The following is a 14,472-nucleotide window of genomic DNA, read 5'->3' on the forward strand; positions in this document are numbered from 1 at the left end:
CTCTCCAGATCTCTTCGGGTTGAAAGAAAGAAAGAAAGAAAGAAAGAAAAAAAAAAAAGACTAATTTCTTGTTTGAATTTGCATCTTAAAGCTTCATTTATTTTCAAGGTGTCCGCCACTCAGGGCCCATGCCAAGAAGTGCCTTGTAATGGCGAGAGACCAAAGGGAAAGGAGAGAGAGAGAGAGGATGGTTTTGAATTTATTTATATTGGAAATGTATAAACATCCATTCTGTAAAAGGCAACACGTTTAATTAACGATGAGAGAGCAGTTAGGGGCAGAAAGCTAGTAAAATTGTGTGATAAATTTATGGCATTGTTAGCGTGCTTTTAATTATGGCTATTATGTTAATTATTTCACATTAGCATGGAGTTATCAGCAGCATGTCAGATTTAATCAAAACGAGCCTTTCTCTCGAAAATTGTTCTTTTCATCCGTGAGGAGAAAGGTCTTGGGCAGGATCGGGGCTTAAAAATGACTTGGCATTGAAAGCTCGAGTCTTTCAGACACGGTTTGGTGCGATGGGGCCCAGCCCGGCTGTCCGCTGGGTCCCTCCAGGCTACCGGCAGCTCGCGGAGGAGCCGAGGGCTAGGTTTTTAGGAATTCACCATTTTCACCCCCTTTGGAGCCGACACTTCATCATATGGGATCATTCTGTCAAACAATATGATGCTGCTCATTTTTATCTGTCCCGCTTTACAAAACCCCCATTCAGCCCGCGGAGGAGCAACAAAAGCTTCGAAGCGGCGCCGCAGCCAAGGCCTCCCCCGCGCGCGGGAGAGAGAGGCGAGAGGGGCCGAGGAGCGCGGGCGGCGGGCGCGCGCCCCTCGCCGCCTGAGGGACCCCGGCCGGGCGCAGCCCGAGCGCCCAGGTGGCGGGTCCTCGGGTGTGGCCCGGGCGCGACACGCCTCTCCCAGGCCGGCGTCCGCCCTCAGGCTCCCCGCGGGCGCGGGACGGAAGCCCCTTTCCCTCCCCGAGAGCGACTCGTCCACCCGGGCCACATCGATTTCTTAATCACTGCCGATCGATTTATTGGGAGCAAATAAATAGCCCATTTTGGAAACGTTTCAATTGTCGGCTTGATGGTTGGGGCGCTGACGGGGGAGGGCCCACAGGGCCGAGGGGCGCGCGCGGGAAGGGGCTTGTGGGAACGTGGGCTGTGCGAAGGCCGAGCGCCGCTCGCCGCTGGAGCCTCGAGTGTGCGCGCGCGGCCGCCGCCGCCACCCGGCCCTGCACTTCCACCTCCGGCGACGCCCGGGCCTCCTCGAGGGTTCGGCTTCCCCCGCTGGCGCTCAGCTCCCTCTGGCGGCGGGGCGAGCGGGAATTCAACCCTTCCACCTTGTCACGTCCAGGCAAGTTCGCCCGGGTGCGGATTCCTTCAAAAGTACCCCCTCAGGCCACCGAGCGACCCCGAGGCCAGTCCCCGGGACCCGCGCCCGGTGGAGGTTCTCAGGCCCCGGGCCCACCCCGCTGACCTTCTGGCCTAGGCCTGCGGCCGCTGCTGCCTCCTGGTCCCGGGGCCCGGAGCGGCCTTCCTGCCCAGGACCACTAGGGCCCCCGCCCTTCCCGGGACGGGGCTGTGGACCGGCCAGCTGCTGCCTTATTTTTAGCGCCATTCCATTCGCGCGGTTATATTTAACTCGATCCACTCCTCCGAGGAGGTCGCTCGGACATCGAATTCTCTACATCGCAGCTTGGGCCCGCCCGCCTAGCCTCTGGGGCAGATTGGAAACCCCCCGCTTAAGAATCTGTGACATCTCCGGAGCTTGGCTAGGAGAGGAGAGATGGAGGGGTCTGGTTCTAAGAGCGGTCGCCACCGAGCCTGCAGACACACTGCGCAGAGGTGCAATCTTGCGTGGGGGAGGGGAGCAGGGAGGAGGATTCCGTCCCAAGGGAAGGAGTCTCTGTAGGGAGCACTGGGTCCATTTCCTACTTATGCATGACCCAGAGTGCCCAGGTGACCTGGAATACCTCTTACAACTCTGCCCTTCGGGAAGGTTATGATTTTTGTATTCATGCAGGAATCCCCTCTTCTTCCTACTCCTGAACGCAGGCGACAGGAGGCTGAAATTGAAGCTGGCTCCTCAGTTGCAGACTAGCCTTCCCTGGGCAAAACCTCAAGACTATGCCACTGGCACAGTCACCCTGGGAAGGGACCCCCTTGGAAACACCGTCGTAAGACCCACTTTTTCTCTCAGAAGTTCGAACTGAATTTACTATAAAATGCAGAGGCCACACACTAAAGGTACACATACAGATATGACAAGACCTGGACCCTTTTAAAATTTGAATTCTTCTCCTAACACTTTATAAAGGAAAGGACTTTATTAGCTTTGGATCCAAAGCAGGTATTTTTGGCTGCCTCTTTTTGTAGGTCTCCCTACAATGTATGGGTGAAGGATGTCAGTCATACTCACAGCTGAATTCGGGGAGAGAGGATGCTCTTAGCCAAGGACTGGGTCTGGAGGTGGGTGGGTGGAGGAATAGTGGGCAGTACTCAATAAATAATGGTTCAGTGACTTAATCAGTAAGACACAGCCCCACTCTGATGAGTAACTTACTTCCAAAAGTATGAAGTTAAAATGTGGTATAATTAATTGTATAAATATTTACCATAGAATGTTACAGGAGTTCAGAGTAGACACCCCTAGCCCCGCTGGAAAAGAGGAATGTATAGGCAGGTTTCCCAAAGGAAATAAAGCTGGAGCTGTCTTGAATGAGTAACTGCTGTTAAGCGGATGACGAGAGGAACCAAGTTCTAGGCAGAGACTCAGGTGAGCAAAGACACAGGGGTATGCAAGACTTGAGGAGCAGCTTATAGTTCAATGTGACTGAAAGAGTTTGGATTTTCTTCTATCAGCAATGAGGTTTTTGATCCAGGAAGTAACTGGCATGGCCTGACTGATGTTGAAGGCAATAACTTGGGTAGCCATGTGGATGACTGAGAAGCAAGAGACCAGAGTGTTTCTCCATCTGTATTCTCCCTCTCAATCCCAACATTTTCTCCAGACACCCACATTTTATATGTTAGAGTTACTGTGAATTCCTTCCCTCGTGTTAATCAGCACTTAATCCTATCAATTTTACCTTCTAAATCTCCCATTCATCCCTTCTTCTCCAGCCCCACTGCCAATAATTTAAGTCACATCTCTATCATCTCTTACTGAGGCAACTGAAATAGCCTTTTTACTAACTCTAGTCTTCCTCTCTCTAGTTTATCCTTCACGTGTTCCCAAAAGATTGTTGCAAAATTCTCCTCTGATCATGCCAATCATAAAGTTCGAATCCTTCAGTGGCTCCTTATCAACTTCAGGCTCTTTAGCTTAATATTCAGGAATGTTCACGCTTTCACTCTTGTCTACCTGTAGAGATCAACTCTAGACTGAACGTAGACGATGATGAGTGCAGTTTTGCACATACTGAATTTGAGGTGCTGGTGGAATTTCTGAGTCGAGATAATTAGTATGAGGTAGGAATCTAGAGCAGTGCTATCTAGTGGAAATATAAGGTGAGCTACAAAGATGAGTTATGTATGCACATTTAGAGGTCTAATAGCTATATTTTAACAAGTAAACAGAAACAGGTAAGTTGATTTTAATGATGCATTTCATTTAACCCTATAAACCTAAAAATATTATCATTTCAGTATACAATGTGTGTAAAAATTATTGAGATTTTTTCATTCATTTTTTGGAAGTCTTTGAGGGATGGTGTGTATTTTAACCTTGCGCTGTCTCAGTCAGAACTAGCTACATTGCAAGTGCTCCATGGCTAATGGCTATCGTATTGGCTAGCTCAGGTCTAGAGCTTAAGAGAGAAGTTAGGGCAACAGATAGACTTAGGAGTCATCAGTGTTCAAGTGTGATAGTTCAGGCAATGAGAATGTGTAAGCTCAGCAAGTGGGAGTGTGTGGGATGAGAAAAAGGCAAAAGCAATGCCAGAGAGGGGAGAAGGAAGAAGACCTATAAAAGAAAGTAAGAAAGTAAATACAGCATAAATGGAGAGCAGGTATGATCATGAGAAGCAAAGAAGAGGGACTTTTTTTGCTTTTTGTTTTTATCCTGGGCCAGGGATTGAACCCATGCCGTAGCAGTAGCCCAAGACACAGCAGTGACAACACCAAGTCCTTAACAACTAGGCCACCAGGGAACTCCAGAAGAATATAAGATTTGAGAATATAAAAGTAGTCAACAAAGTCAAGTGTTTCTGAAAAGTATTTTTATGATATGTAATAGTTATATAGAAATTATTATAAGGGTTTGGCCATCTTTGATAGGAATTATTTAAATATATACAGCAGAAATTATCACAACATTGTAAACCAACTATATTTCAATGAAGCTTTTTAAAAAAGGAATTATTTAAATATAAGTAGGTTGTTGATTCAGATTCTGGTAAGGCCATGATTGAGAGTAGATACCATTTCTTCATTTCGTGTGTAGTTGCAAAATGTTATTGTCTGGTTTCATTAAAACATGCATATTGCCTCTTTCTCTGAACTAGTGCCACAGTCACAGTGACCAAAATGTTCATCGCTCCTTTCCTGGAACAGTTCCAGTTTAAACCTGCTTTTCAGTGATAATTATTACTAGGGCCTATTTTATTCTCAGAAGTGTCCCAGTTTGGATAATAAATTATTTGGTCATCCCATACATGGCAGACCTAACTTTCAGTACTTAGAGCCTGCGAATCAAGATGCCCGTCAGGTTTTCTGCTGATGGAAAGAGAAGTACTTAAAACAAATATAGGTGCTTCTAACTATAGTTCTAATTGCCTCTCAATCGGATCAGGGTTTCTCTTTGCACTCTCCTGAGGTTTTCTGAAGGGAAATTGAAGCAGCATAACCTGCCATGTAAGACTGGGACTGAATCTTCTTTGTGACTTGAAATACGTCTACACATTCCCATCCCATTCACACCTCCAGGATGAGGTAAATGATTTTATTAAATACTTGTTATGGACTAGGAGCCCTCCGGTGTGATTTACTTGTATTTATTTATTAATCTGTACAGCAATCTTGTGAGGGAGGGACTTGTAGTTATTCCCATTTTACAGATGAGGATGGTCACTCTGCCAGGATTTTAAGGCAATTTGGCTCTTAACCACTGCATTGCACTGCCCTCTCTTATTATCTTTCTCTTCATCCATCCCTTCTTTTCTTTCCTTATCCCCCGTGGCTTTCTCACTGCCACCACAACTGAATTAAACCTTTCAAGGGGGCCATATTGATTAATTGCCTCTATAATTTTAATATTATTTGAATTATGGAAGATGATGCACAAAGAATAGAGATCTTTATCGTCTAGGCATTACTGCAATGTTTGATATTTTGCTCTTTTCTGGGATGAACATATATGTCAACCATTTGTACTACTTTCTTTTAAAAAGGGGACCCTAGTACTTTTTGGTAACTGATTTTTTTGTTTGTTTGTTTTTTTAGGGCTGCACCTTCAGCATATGGAGGTTCCCAGGCTAGGGGATGAATCAGAGCTGTAGCCGCTGGCCTACGCCACAGCTCATGGCAATGTCAGATCCTTAACCTACTGAGTGGGGCTAGGGATAGAACCTGTGTCCTCATGGATACTAGTCAGATTCCTTTCCATCGAGCCATGATGGGAACTCCCTGATAACTGGTTTTGAGAGTGTCTCAGAGCAGGCAGTCTTTAGGAAAAAAAAAAACAACAAAAAAAAACATAGAACTTTTAATAACAGCTTGAATTGTTTTTTATTACTACATTATCCCCAAATTTAGAAGTTTAACGCAGTAAATGAATACTTATCTTCTCATGGTTTCTGTGGATCAGGAATTCAGAAGGGAAATAGCTTGAGGATTCTTGCTCTGTATCTCCCTTGAGGTTGCAGATAAGCTGTTGACTGAGGCTACCTTCATATGAAGACTGGAGCGGGGCCTCCTCACATGGCTCTTTGCAGGAGGTCTGAGTTCTTTGCCATGAAAACCTTTCCATTGGACTGCTTAAGTGTCCTTCTGGGTCCCCAGAACAAGTGACAAAAGAGAAAAGCAAGGCAGAAGCCACAGTGTCTTTTATGACCTAGCCTCATCACAGGCTATCACTTCAGAGTGTGGGGATGGTTGGGCCATCCCTGCGACTACCACCATTCACTCTTTGCTTCCTGTGATGCACGTTGCTCCCAGGTGTAAAATGTACTCTCTGCCTCCCAGAGTTCCTAAAAGTCTCATTCCATCACAGCATCACCTCAGATGTCAGAATTTCATCATATAAATCAAATGTCAGTGCAACTTAGATGTAATTCCATAAACACAGTACCTTGAGTACAGTTCGTGCTTTGAAGACTTGTGAACGAAAGAGACAAATTATCTTTGTCAACATACACTCAACATATGATGGTAGGATAGGCATAGGATAGCTGCTGTACAGACACTCTTACTCAAGAAGGGGTAGGAGTTCCTATCATGGCTCAGTGGTTAACAAATCCAACTAGGAACCATGAGGTTGCAGGTTCGGTCCCTGGCCTTGCTCAGTGGGTTAAGGATCCAGCCTTGCCGTGAGCTGTGGTGTAGACCGCAGACACAGCTCGGGTTCTGCATTGCTGTGGCTTTGGCGTAGGCTGGTGGCCACAGCTCCAATTAGACCCCTAGCCTGGGAACCTCTATGCCGTGGGTGCAGCTCTAAAAAGACAAAAAAAAAAAAAAAAAAACCAAAAAAAAAACAAAAAAAGAAAGAAGGGGGACTAGGGGAAGTTCCTATGTGGCCCAGCACTGGGGAACTTCCACATGCCACAGGTATGGCCAAAAAAGAAAGGGAATAGAGAGTCACACAAGAGTCTCTGGTCCAGAGCAATTCTGATTTTCAGTTATGCATAGGTTGGTGTCTTCTTGATTAGGGTTCAGTGCCTGAAAATAATTCTTTGTGGCTCTTGGTCCCACCTTCTGGGTTCTTATTTCTACTCTCGAGTCATCCTTCCTTTTACATGAAGGACAGCGCATGTTGGCGGCTGAAGTAGTTTTCTTATCTTGCTTGGTGCTTTAGAATGTTGGGGGGTCCAAAGATCTCTTTACGTTTTGTACTGTTTATATCCCTCTTTGTCCAATCCAGTGATTTTTTGCCAATATAATTTTCTTCTGCTAATATAATTCTTCCGATATCTCCTGTCATCCTCCTGGCCTTGTATATTGATGGAAATGAACCCCCTGGGTGGTGGTGGGGGGGGAACTTCATTGATTTAATCCAACTGTGATGGTTTCATTGTCAAAGATTAAGACATTGGAGTTCCCGTTGTGGCGCAGTGGTTAACGAATCCGACTAGGAACCATGAGGTTGCGGGTTCGGTCCCTGCCTTTGCTCAGTGGGTGAACGATCTGGCGTTGCCGTGAGCTGTGGTGTAGGTTGCAGACGCGGCTCGGATCCCGAGTTGCTGTGGCTTGGCATAGGCCGGTGGCTACAGCACTGATTCGACCCCTAGCCTGGGAACCTCCATGTGCCGTGGGAGCGGCCCAAGAAATAGCAAAAAGACAAAAAAAAAAAAAAAAAAAAGATTAAGACAGTCAAGTGATACCATTCTGTCCAGTGAGAAAGAAGAAGATTGTCCCGGGGTTTTTAGGAAAAGTCTTCTTTGCTGACAAAAAGATCTCCGAGGAAGAAACTGTTCTTCTTCTTCTAGACATTGTGTCTGCAACATACTTGCAGTTGTCGTCTTTTGCCCTTGAGGTTGGCAGGAGAAAAACGATGGGGTGCTGTTAGATTCTTCACTATATAATTGGGCAACTGAATTAATCAAGGCTAGACAAACAAATTTTTTTTTTTAATTTTAAAATCTGTTGTTACTTGTCGTCATGAATTTAAAGTGAAACCCCATCACACGGCTGTGTGGCTTTTTGTTTGGTTTTGGTTTTTTGGGCCACATGCTCAAGTGAAGGCTTTCAAGAGAAAAGTAGTGGATAATGGGATCCAAGCAGGTTTTGGTGATTATGTGTTTGCCAAGTACAGTGAGTGTCCTATGCAAAGAAGTGATTATTATGATTACAGGTCTCTCTCTTTCCCCTTTAGCCTTCCTTCACTTTTTACTGGCCTTCACCTATTCCTCCTATTCCTTTCCCCTTTTCCTCTTCCTGTTTTCCCTTTTTCCTCCTCTTCCTCTTGTATGGGTAGCTTCCTGACTCTGTCTTCTTTCAGTTACCATTTATATGGAAGACTTTTCTTAGTCCTCATAGTGACCTTGTCTGGCAGGTACTGATTAACATTCCCATTTTCTAGTTGAGACGTTAGATTAAGCAACTTGTTCGTGGCCGTACAGCTAAAAAGTAGCCAAATAGCATCCAGCTCAAGCCTATGATTCCCAAACCTGTGTTTTAACCAGTATGCAGGAGCAAAAAGAATTCTTCTAAAAGAAAAACCATTCACTAGCTCTCTCAGTGTTGAACTAGTTCAGTTCATATATCTACCTGGTAGATATATGACCACAGAAAACTGTGGTCAAGTCCTCTAATTCTTGTGGGGGCCAACACTATAATTTTAAAATAATCAAAATTTCAATGTTTGTTTTCCTTTAAAGCAAAGGAAGTTAAACCCCTGGAGTTTAAAACAAGATCAAAATTCTAATTTCTTAACTAGTTCCAGACCATTAAATGAGCTAGTTCCTGAGAGAGACCTGATTACTTTGTCACCTTTAGCCAGGAGGAAGATTTCCGTCCATACCCTCTCAACCCATCCTTTCTTATAATGAACTGCTAAAAGGGTAGCAACTGCTTCTGATATTTATCTTTTTTTTTTCCCGGAGTTTTTTATACCAAATCATGGCTTAAATATCATTCTGTGAGGCCTAAGGAAATTATTCCTGGTGTATTAGCTTAGATAACTGCATTTTTAGTGTCCTGATTTTGTAGTTTAAAGGGAATCATATTTAGTTTTGACATGTATCTTTCTTTTTACAGGAATAGGACACTGGTCTCAAAAAAGCCCTGAAATCCATCTCTGATAGTCTTATCAGACTGTAACTCCTTGGGACCTCTTAGGAATTCAGAAATTTTTGAACATAGTACCTTAAAGAGGAAACAGCTTTCTTTGTCTTCTGATTTGAGTGTTGTTTAGAGAAAGTGATCTTTAGTTTGGAGATGAGAAGCCTCTGGTCTTCTAGTAGATCAGTGGTGATAACTCACAAAGAGCCCTGAGGTCCCCAGGGCATTTACAGTTTTTGAATATTCGCTCCTACTTATTTAAAAGACTTAGAGAAAAACAGCTATACTTACTCTTGTATTATGTTAATCTCATTTACATACTGACTAGAATTGTTTTTGTAGGCGATTTTGCCCATGATACTGTTTGCCTAAGGAAGAAAACTTGGTAGCAGTCTTGTCATGCAATATTTACAGTCTGCACCGCTGTATATATTTGGGGAATCTGGCTAAAATATTGCATGACAGGAAATTTCAATAAGCATGTTTAAATGAATTCTAAGAAACCAGACAGAAAGGAAATATGCCTCTTTGGTTCTGAAACATTTATCTCCCTGGGTGGAAAAGGGTAGGGATAAGCCTTTGAATGATAGATTGTCCTAGAGAAAAATGTACATTAATCTGTGGTTTAATGTGGTCCCTAAATGTCTTAATTGCTTTTAAAGCCATGTAAATAAATAACATTCAAAGGATGTAAATTACTATCCTAAGAAATGACTTTCCTGATATAGGGGCTCCTATTTCAAATAATATTTATAAGGTACTCACTACAAATAATTTTTCAGTCCAGAATGAAGAAGCCTGAAGTTGGGAAACCTGAATTTACCAACTGTTAAGGTAGGAACATTTGTTTTGTTTTGTTTTTTACAATGAGGTTAATCATTGCCCAAGGTATTCACTTGTTATTTTGTAAAGGAAGGAAGGAACACTCTCCCTGGGAGGAATCAGAGGATCTTGGATTCTTAAATCTTTGTGGTGATACAATACTTTAAAGCTGGGGATTGAGACTGAAGATAAACTCAGAGTACCCTTAGTTTTATTTCTGAAGAGAACATTTTATGTCTTAGGTTAAAAAAGGTTGGTTTTAAAAGCATCAGTTATCTGAGTTACAAGTGAGTGCATCTGGTCAGAATGCTTCTCACTCTCCCCTCCAATGATTAAAACAAAAGTTCCCTCCGTGGCACAGTGGTTAACGAATCTGACTAGGAACCATGAGGTTGCACGTTCGATCCCTGGACTTGCTCAGTGGGTTAAGGATCCTGCGAGGCCCTGAGCTGTGGTGTAGGTCGCAGACGTGGCTCGGATCCCGTGTTGCTGTGGCGCTGGTGTAGACCAGCGGCTGCAGCTCTGATTCGACCCCTAGCCTGGGAATCTCCATAAGCCATGAGTGCGGCCCTAGAAAAGACAAACAAAAACAAAAACAAACAAAAAAACCCAAATCCATACGCTGATGACCATTTTGGAGAAGTTTTGTTTTGTTTTTTAGGGACATACTTGCAGCATATGGAAGTTCCCAGGCTAGGGGTCAAATTGGAGCTGCAGCTGCCAGCCTACACCACAGCCACAGCCTTATCTATGACCTATACCACAGCTCATGGCAATGTTAGATCCTTAACCCACTGAGTGAGGCCAGGGATTGAACCTGCATCCTCATGACACTAGTTGAATTCTTAACCTGCTGAGCCACAGTGTGAACTCTGAGAAGTTTTATTTTTTTTTAATTAAAAAAAAATTTTTTTTTTTTGTCTTTTTGCCATTTCTAGGGCCGCTCCCGCAGCATATGGAAGTTCCCAGGCTAGGGGTCTGAGTTGTAGCTGCCAGCCTACACCACAGCCACAGCAACTCGGGATCCAAGCTGCATCTGTAACCTACACTACAGCTCACAGCAACACTGGATCCTTAACCCACTGAGCAAGGCCAGAGATCGAACCCGCAACCTCATGGTTCCTAGTCGGATTCGTTAACCACTGAGCCACGATGGGAACTCCTCTGAGAAGTTTTAATATTGAACTTTCTTTGATTTGTAAAACTCAGCTTATTCTCTTACTTTTGAACGTACAAGTGATCCTCCCCAACAGATGAAGATTCCTTTATCTTTTTTTTTTATCTTTGATTCATGGTAAGAAATACATGACCTTGTAGATAAATACATGTAAGTAGATTCATACATACATGAAACACATGTTTCATAGAATAAGAGTCACACAATATGTATTGTACTATGTTTGGGTTTTTTTTTCGGAAAAAAAATGCTTGTAACAACCCACAAAATAGATTTCATTGCTCACTAATGAAATGCAACCTAGAGTTTGATAAAACACTATCTAGGGAGTACCTGAGTGGCTCAGCAGTTAACGAACCTGACTAGTATCCATGAGGACACAGGTTTGATCCCTGACCTCACTCAGTGGGTTAAGGATCCGGTGTTGCTGTGAGCTGTGGTGTAGGTCAAAGACTTGGCTCAGATCCCACATTGCTGTGGCCGTGGTGAAGGCCAGCAGCTACAGCTCCGATTCAACCCCTAGCCTGGGAACCTCCATATGCCGTGTGTATGGCCCTCAAAAAACCAACAGCAACCTCAAAACACTATCTAGACTCCAGAGAAATAACAGAATTAAAGAAATACATTCTTTCAACTTTCAGGAATTCTGAAGCCAAGTGAAACCAACTCTCTTCCTTACACTGTCTTCCATGTTTTCCCTCATGTTATACATTTATTTTCTCCTTCCATTGTATTCAGATCTGGTATTTTACAGGTTGAAAGATGGAAAGATAATTTTTATCATCATTAGCTTCAAGAGTAGAGGAAGTTGTAGCTAGGAACTATCTCATAGAGTGGCCTGTAAGGAATGAAACAGCTGTAACCTGGGCATAACTGTCAGATCCTTGGTGTATAGACTTTAAACCTAACGAAGAGGTGGCCTTTTATTACAGATGTGCTCCAGGTGACAGATGGAGCAACAGTTTTGCTTTTTAGGCACAGTGTGCAGCCATTTAAAAGAATCCTTTTGAAAAAAATTTACAAATTTTCTAAAATCCTTTTGTATTACAGCAAATAATACCAAGAAGGCAGAGGTTTTTGTCCATTTTATTCACTGGTATAAAGCTGACTCCTAGAACACTGCCTGACACAAGCTGGTACCCAGTAAATATTTGTTTAATGAATCTAGACACAGTGTTTCCTAAAGATTTCTTCACCTGGGACATACCTGTACTCCTATAGCATGGAAAGTTATATACAAAGCTGTTAGCATTCTCTTTCACACATTTTCTAGAGGACTCTTTGTGCCAAGGTCACATTTAAAAAATAATCTCATTGCAGTTAAAGGCATGCCAATTAAACATTAATAAAGCTGTTTATAAAGCAAAAGAAAAAATAAACAAAACCCCCCCTCATTATGGTAAAATTGCTGCTTTCAGTGAAACAAATGACAAACAAAGAACCCATGGGAGACAAAAGAAATTCTAATATAAATAATACCAAACATTTATTGAACTTTTAATAACTAAGTAGGGAGGGAGGAATAGTATTTACTCTGAGAAGTAAATACTATTTTTAGTCCCTTTTTGAAGAAATTGAGGTTTAGAGGGCTTAAGGAAATTACTCAAGGTTATACAGCTAGTAAGCAGTTAAAACTGGAATTTGACCCCCCAGGTCCAGTGTTTTAACCATTACAATATATGAGGTTGAAGCCACCTTGTTCACTTCAGTTTGAAATTCATGTCTTTGGCATTTCATTCATTCGTTTGTTCAAAACAAAGGAATTGAGAACCTACAGGTGTTAGGTGTATGGTGGTAACCACACGGGATATGGTTGGTTCCTGCTTTCAAGACCAGAGGATCTGATAGAACAGACAGATAATGTAGACAAGTTCAGAAACGAAAAAAAAAAAACATGTAAAATGTTGTGAAGGAGTAAACAGAGTTGTATGAAAGAAAATAATAGTCCGAAGCCTACAATGAAATTCTAAGATTGGAGTTGCCCGGTGAGTCTTTGCAGCAAAGATCTGAAGGCTGAGGAACCAGCCTATGTAAGAGTTTTAGGGTTGCTGGTGGATGGTGAGGAAGGAAGGAGGGGAGGTGGGCACTGTGTTCAAGGTGGTAGAATGGCCCCAAATGGCAAAAGCCCTGAGGCAAAAAAGAATTTTGGATAGTTAGACAGGAGGTTTTTATGGCAGGGGCACAGGAAATGCAGCTGAAGAGATTGGCTGGAGCCAGATCACACAGGGTCTTAGAGGCATGGAAAGGAGTTTAGATTTTATTACATGTACAAAGAGGGATAACCATTCCCAGATCGGTCCTTCTGATAACAGTAAGTTTCTGAGAGGTTCTTAATTGGAATACTTGGTTGCATCAAATGAAATTTCAAGATCTAACCAATTCGCATATATTATGTTAACTATTGTACATCTAGCCTTCTAACACCCTTTTCAAGAGTGCATGTATTTACTTTGGTAGTTTTCCATTTGGAAATGACCAGCATTTTATTTTAATTTCTCTACTATCTATCCCTATAGTACATTGTTTGGCTTTTAGAAAGCATGTGTTGAAGTCATACTAAGTGAGTCAAATATGGAGGCTAACCTAATGAAGTTGCTCAGTAGTAACAGAGTTACGATACATAAAATATTATAAAGCAGAATGTGTTCAATGGGATAAAAGATACCAATAAATTACTGCTGGGAGTTCAGAAAAGAGATTTCTTTTAGCTCTGGGTGATTGGGGGGGGATGGGGAGGGGAGGGATTAAGAGAGACTTCCTGAAGGAGGTAGCATTTGTTCCCGGTTTTGAAAGGATAAGTGGGATTTAAATGTTAGGAAGTTGAGTAAAGGACAAAAAATCCTGTTAAAAGTTTCAAGTCTAAATGAGTGCCTGTGTGTTTAGCGTGGTCCTTACTACATTGAGGATCCTCAATTTGATATGATTGTCACCAGACCCTTGGGAGACATCCAGGACTAAAATAGTTTGAAAGTGTTATGCAGTAGGATTGAAGTTCATAGCCCTCTGCAGGAAATTATCTGTAGATCCAGCCAGGGCTGTTTGTCTTGATTTTCTCAGCTGCTTGAATTTATTAACAAATTATATGGAGGCCTAAAGAATTAGAGAGGTAGTTTTAAAAGAGCATTGGATGGGGGGGGGGGGGCAGAGATGAAGAATCCAGTCTTGTTCTATTGCTATCTTGATCTGTTCCTCCGTAAATGGAAAATGATGATTCTGTCCCTTCCACCCCCTTCCAAAGAAGGCAGTGACGATTATGAAGGCTTCTGAAAAAGCTCAGCAGATATTGCATAAAACAAGTCAGTAAAAACAACAATTAAGACAGCACTATGATGCAAAATGATGTTGTTTAAACTCTTTCCTTTTAGTCAGAAAGGCTTTGTTTAGAACCATGGGGTAATTTGAAATTCTTTCTTCCTTTTTTTAAACAAGATATCTCCAGCTTGGAAGTTAAAAGAAGACTGAAAGTATTTAAATTTGTGGCTAAGCGTGGTCAATTCCGAAAGCAGTTTATAAGGCTATCTGTCCTGACTGACTGGGT

The 14,472-nt window shown here is 42.7% G+C and overlaps 1 protein-coding gene across 1 annotated transcript in view; it reads left to right on the plus strand.

Moving 5' to 3' along the window:
• Window positions 1–521: 521 nt before the first annotated feature.
• LOC110261216 (uncharacterized) overlaps window positions 522–14,472 on the plus strand; it is a 236,979-nt gene continuing 223,028 nt past the window's right edge. The window contains exons 1-2 of the mRNA XM_084965718.1: window positions 522–886; window positions 1,116–1,352. Coding sequence (XP_084821844.1) covers window positions 522–886; window positions 1,116–1,352 — 602 coding nt within the window. The remainder of the gene's footprint in view (window positions 887–1,115; window positions 1,353–14,472) is intronic.

The sequence above is a fragment of the Sus scrofa genome, chromosome 6 (assembly GCF_054392235.1).
Source record: "Sus scrofa isolate SSC_HxYL_T2T_F1_AM1 chromosome 6, Sscrofa_HxYL_maternal_Yorkshire_Landrace_v2.0, whole genome shotgun sequence".
Lineage (NCBI taxonomy): Eukaryota > Metazoa > Chordata > Mammalia > Artiodactyla > Suidae > Sus > Sus scrofa.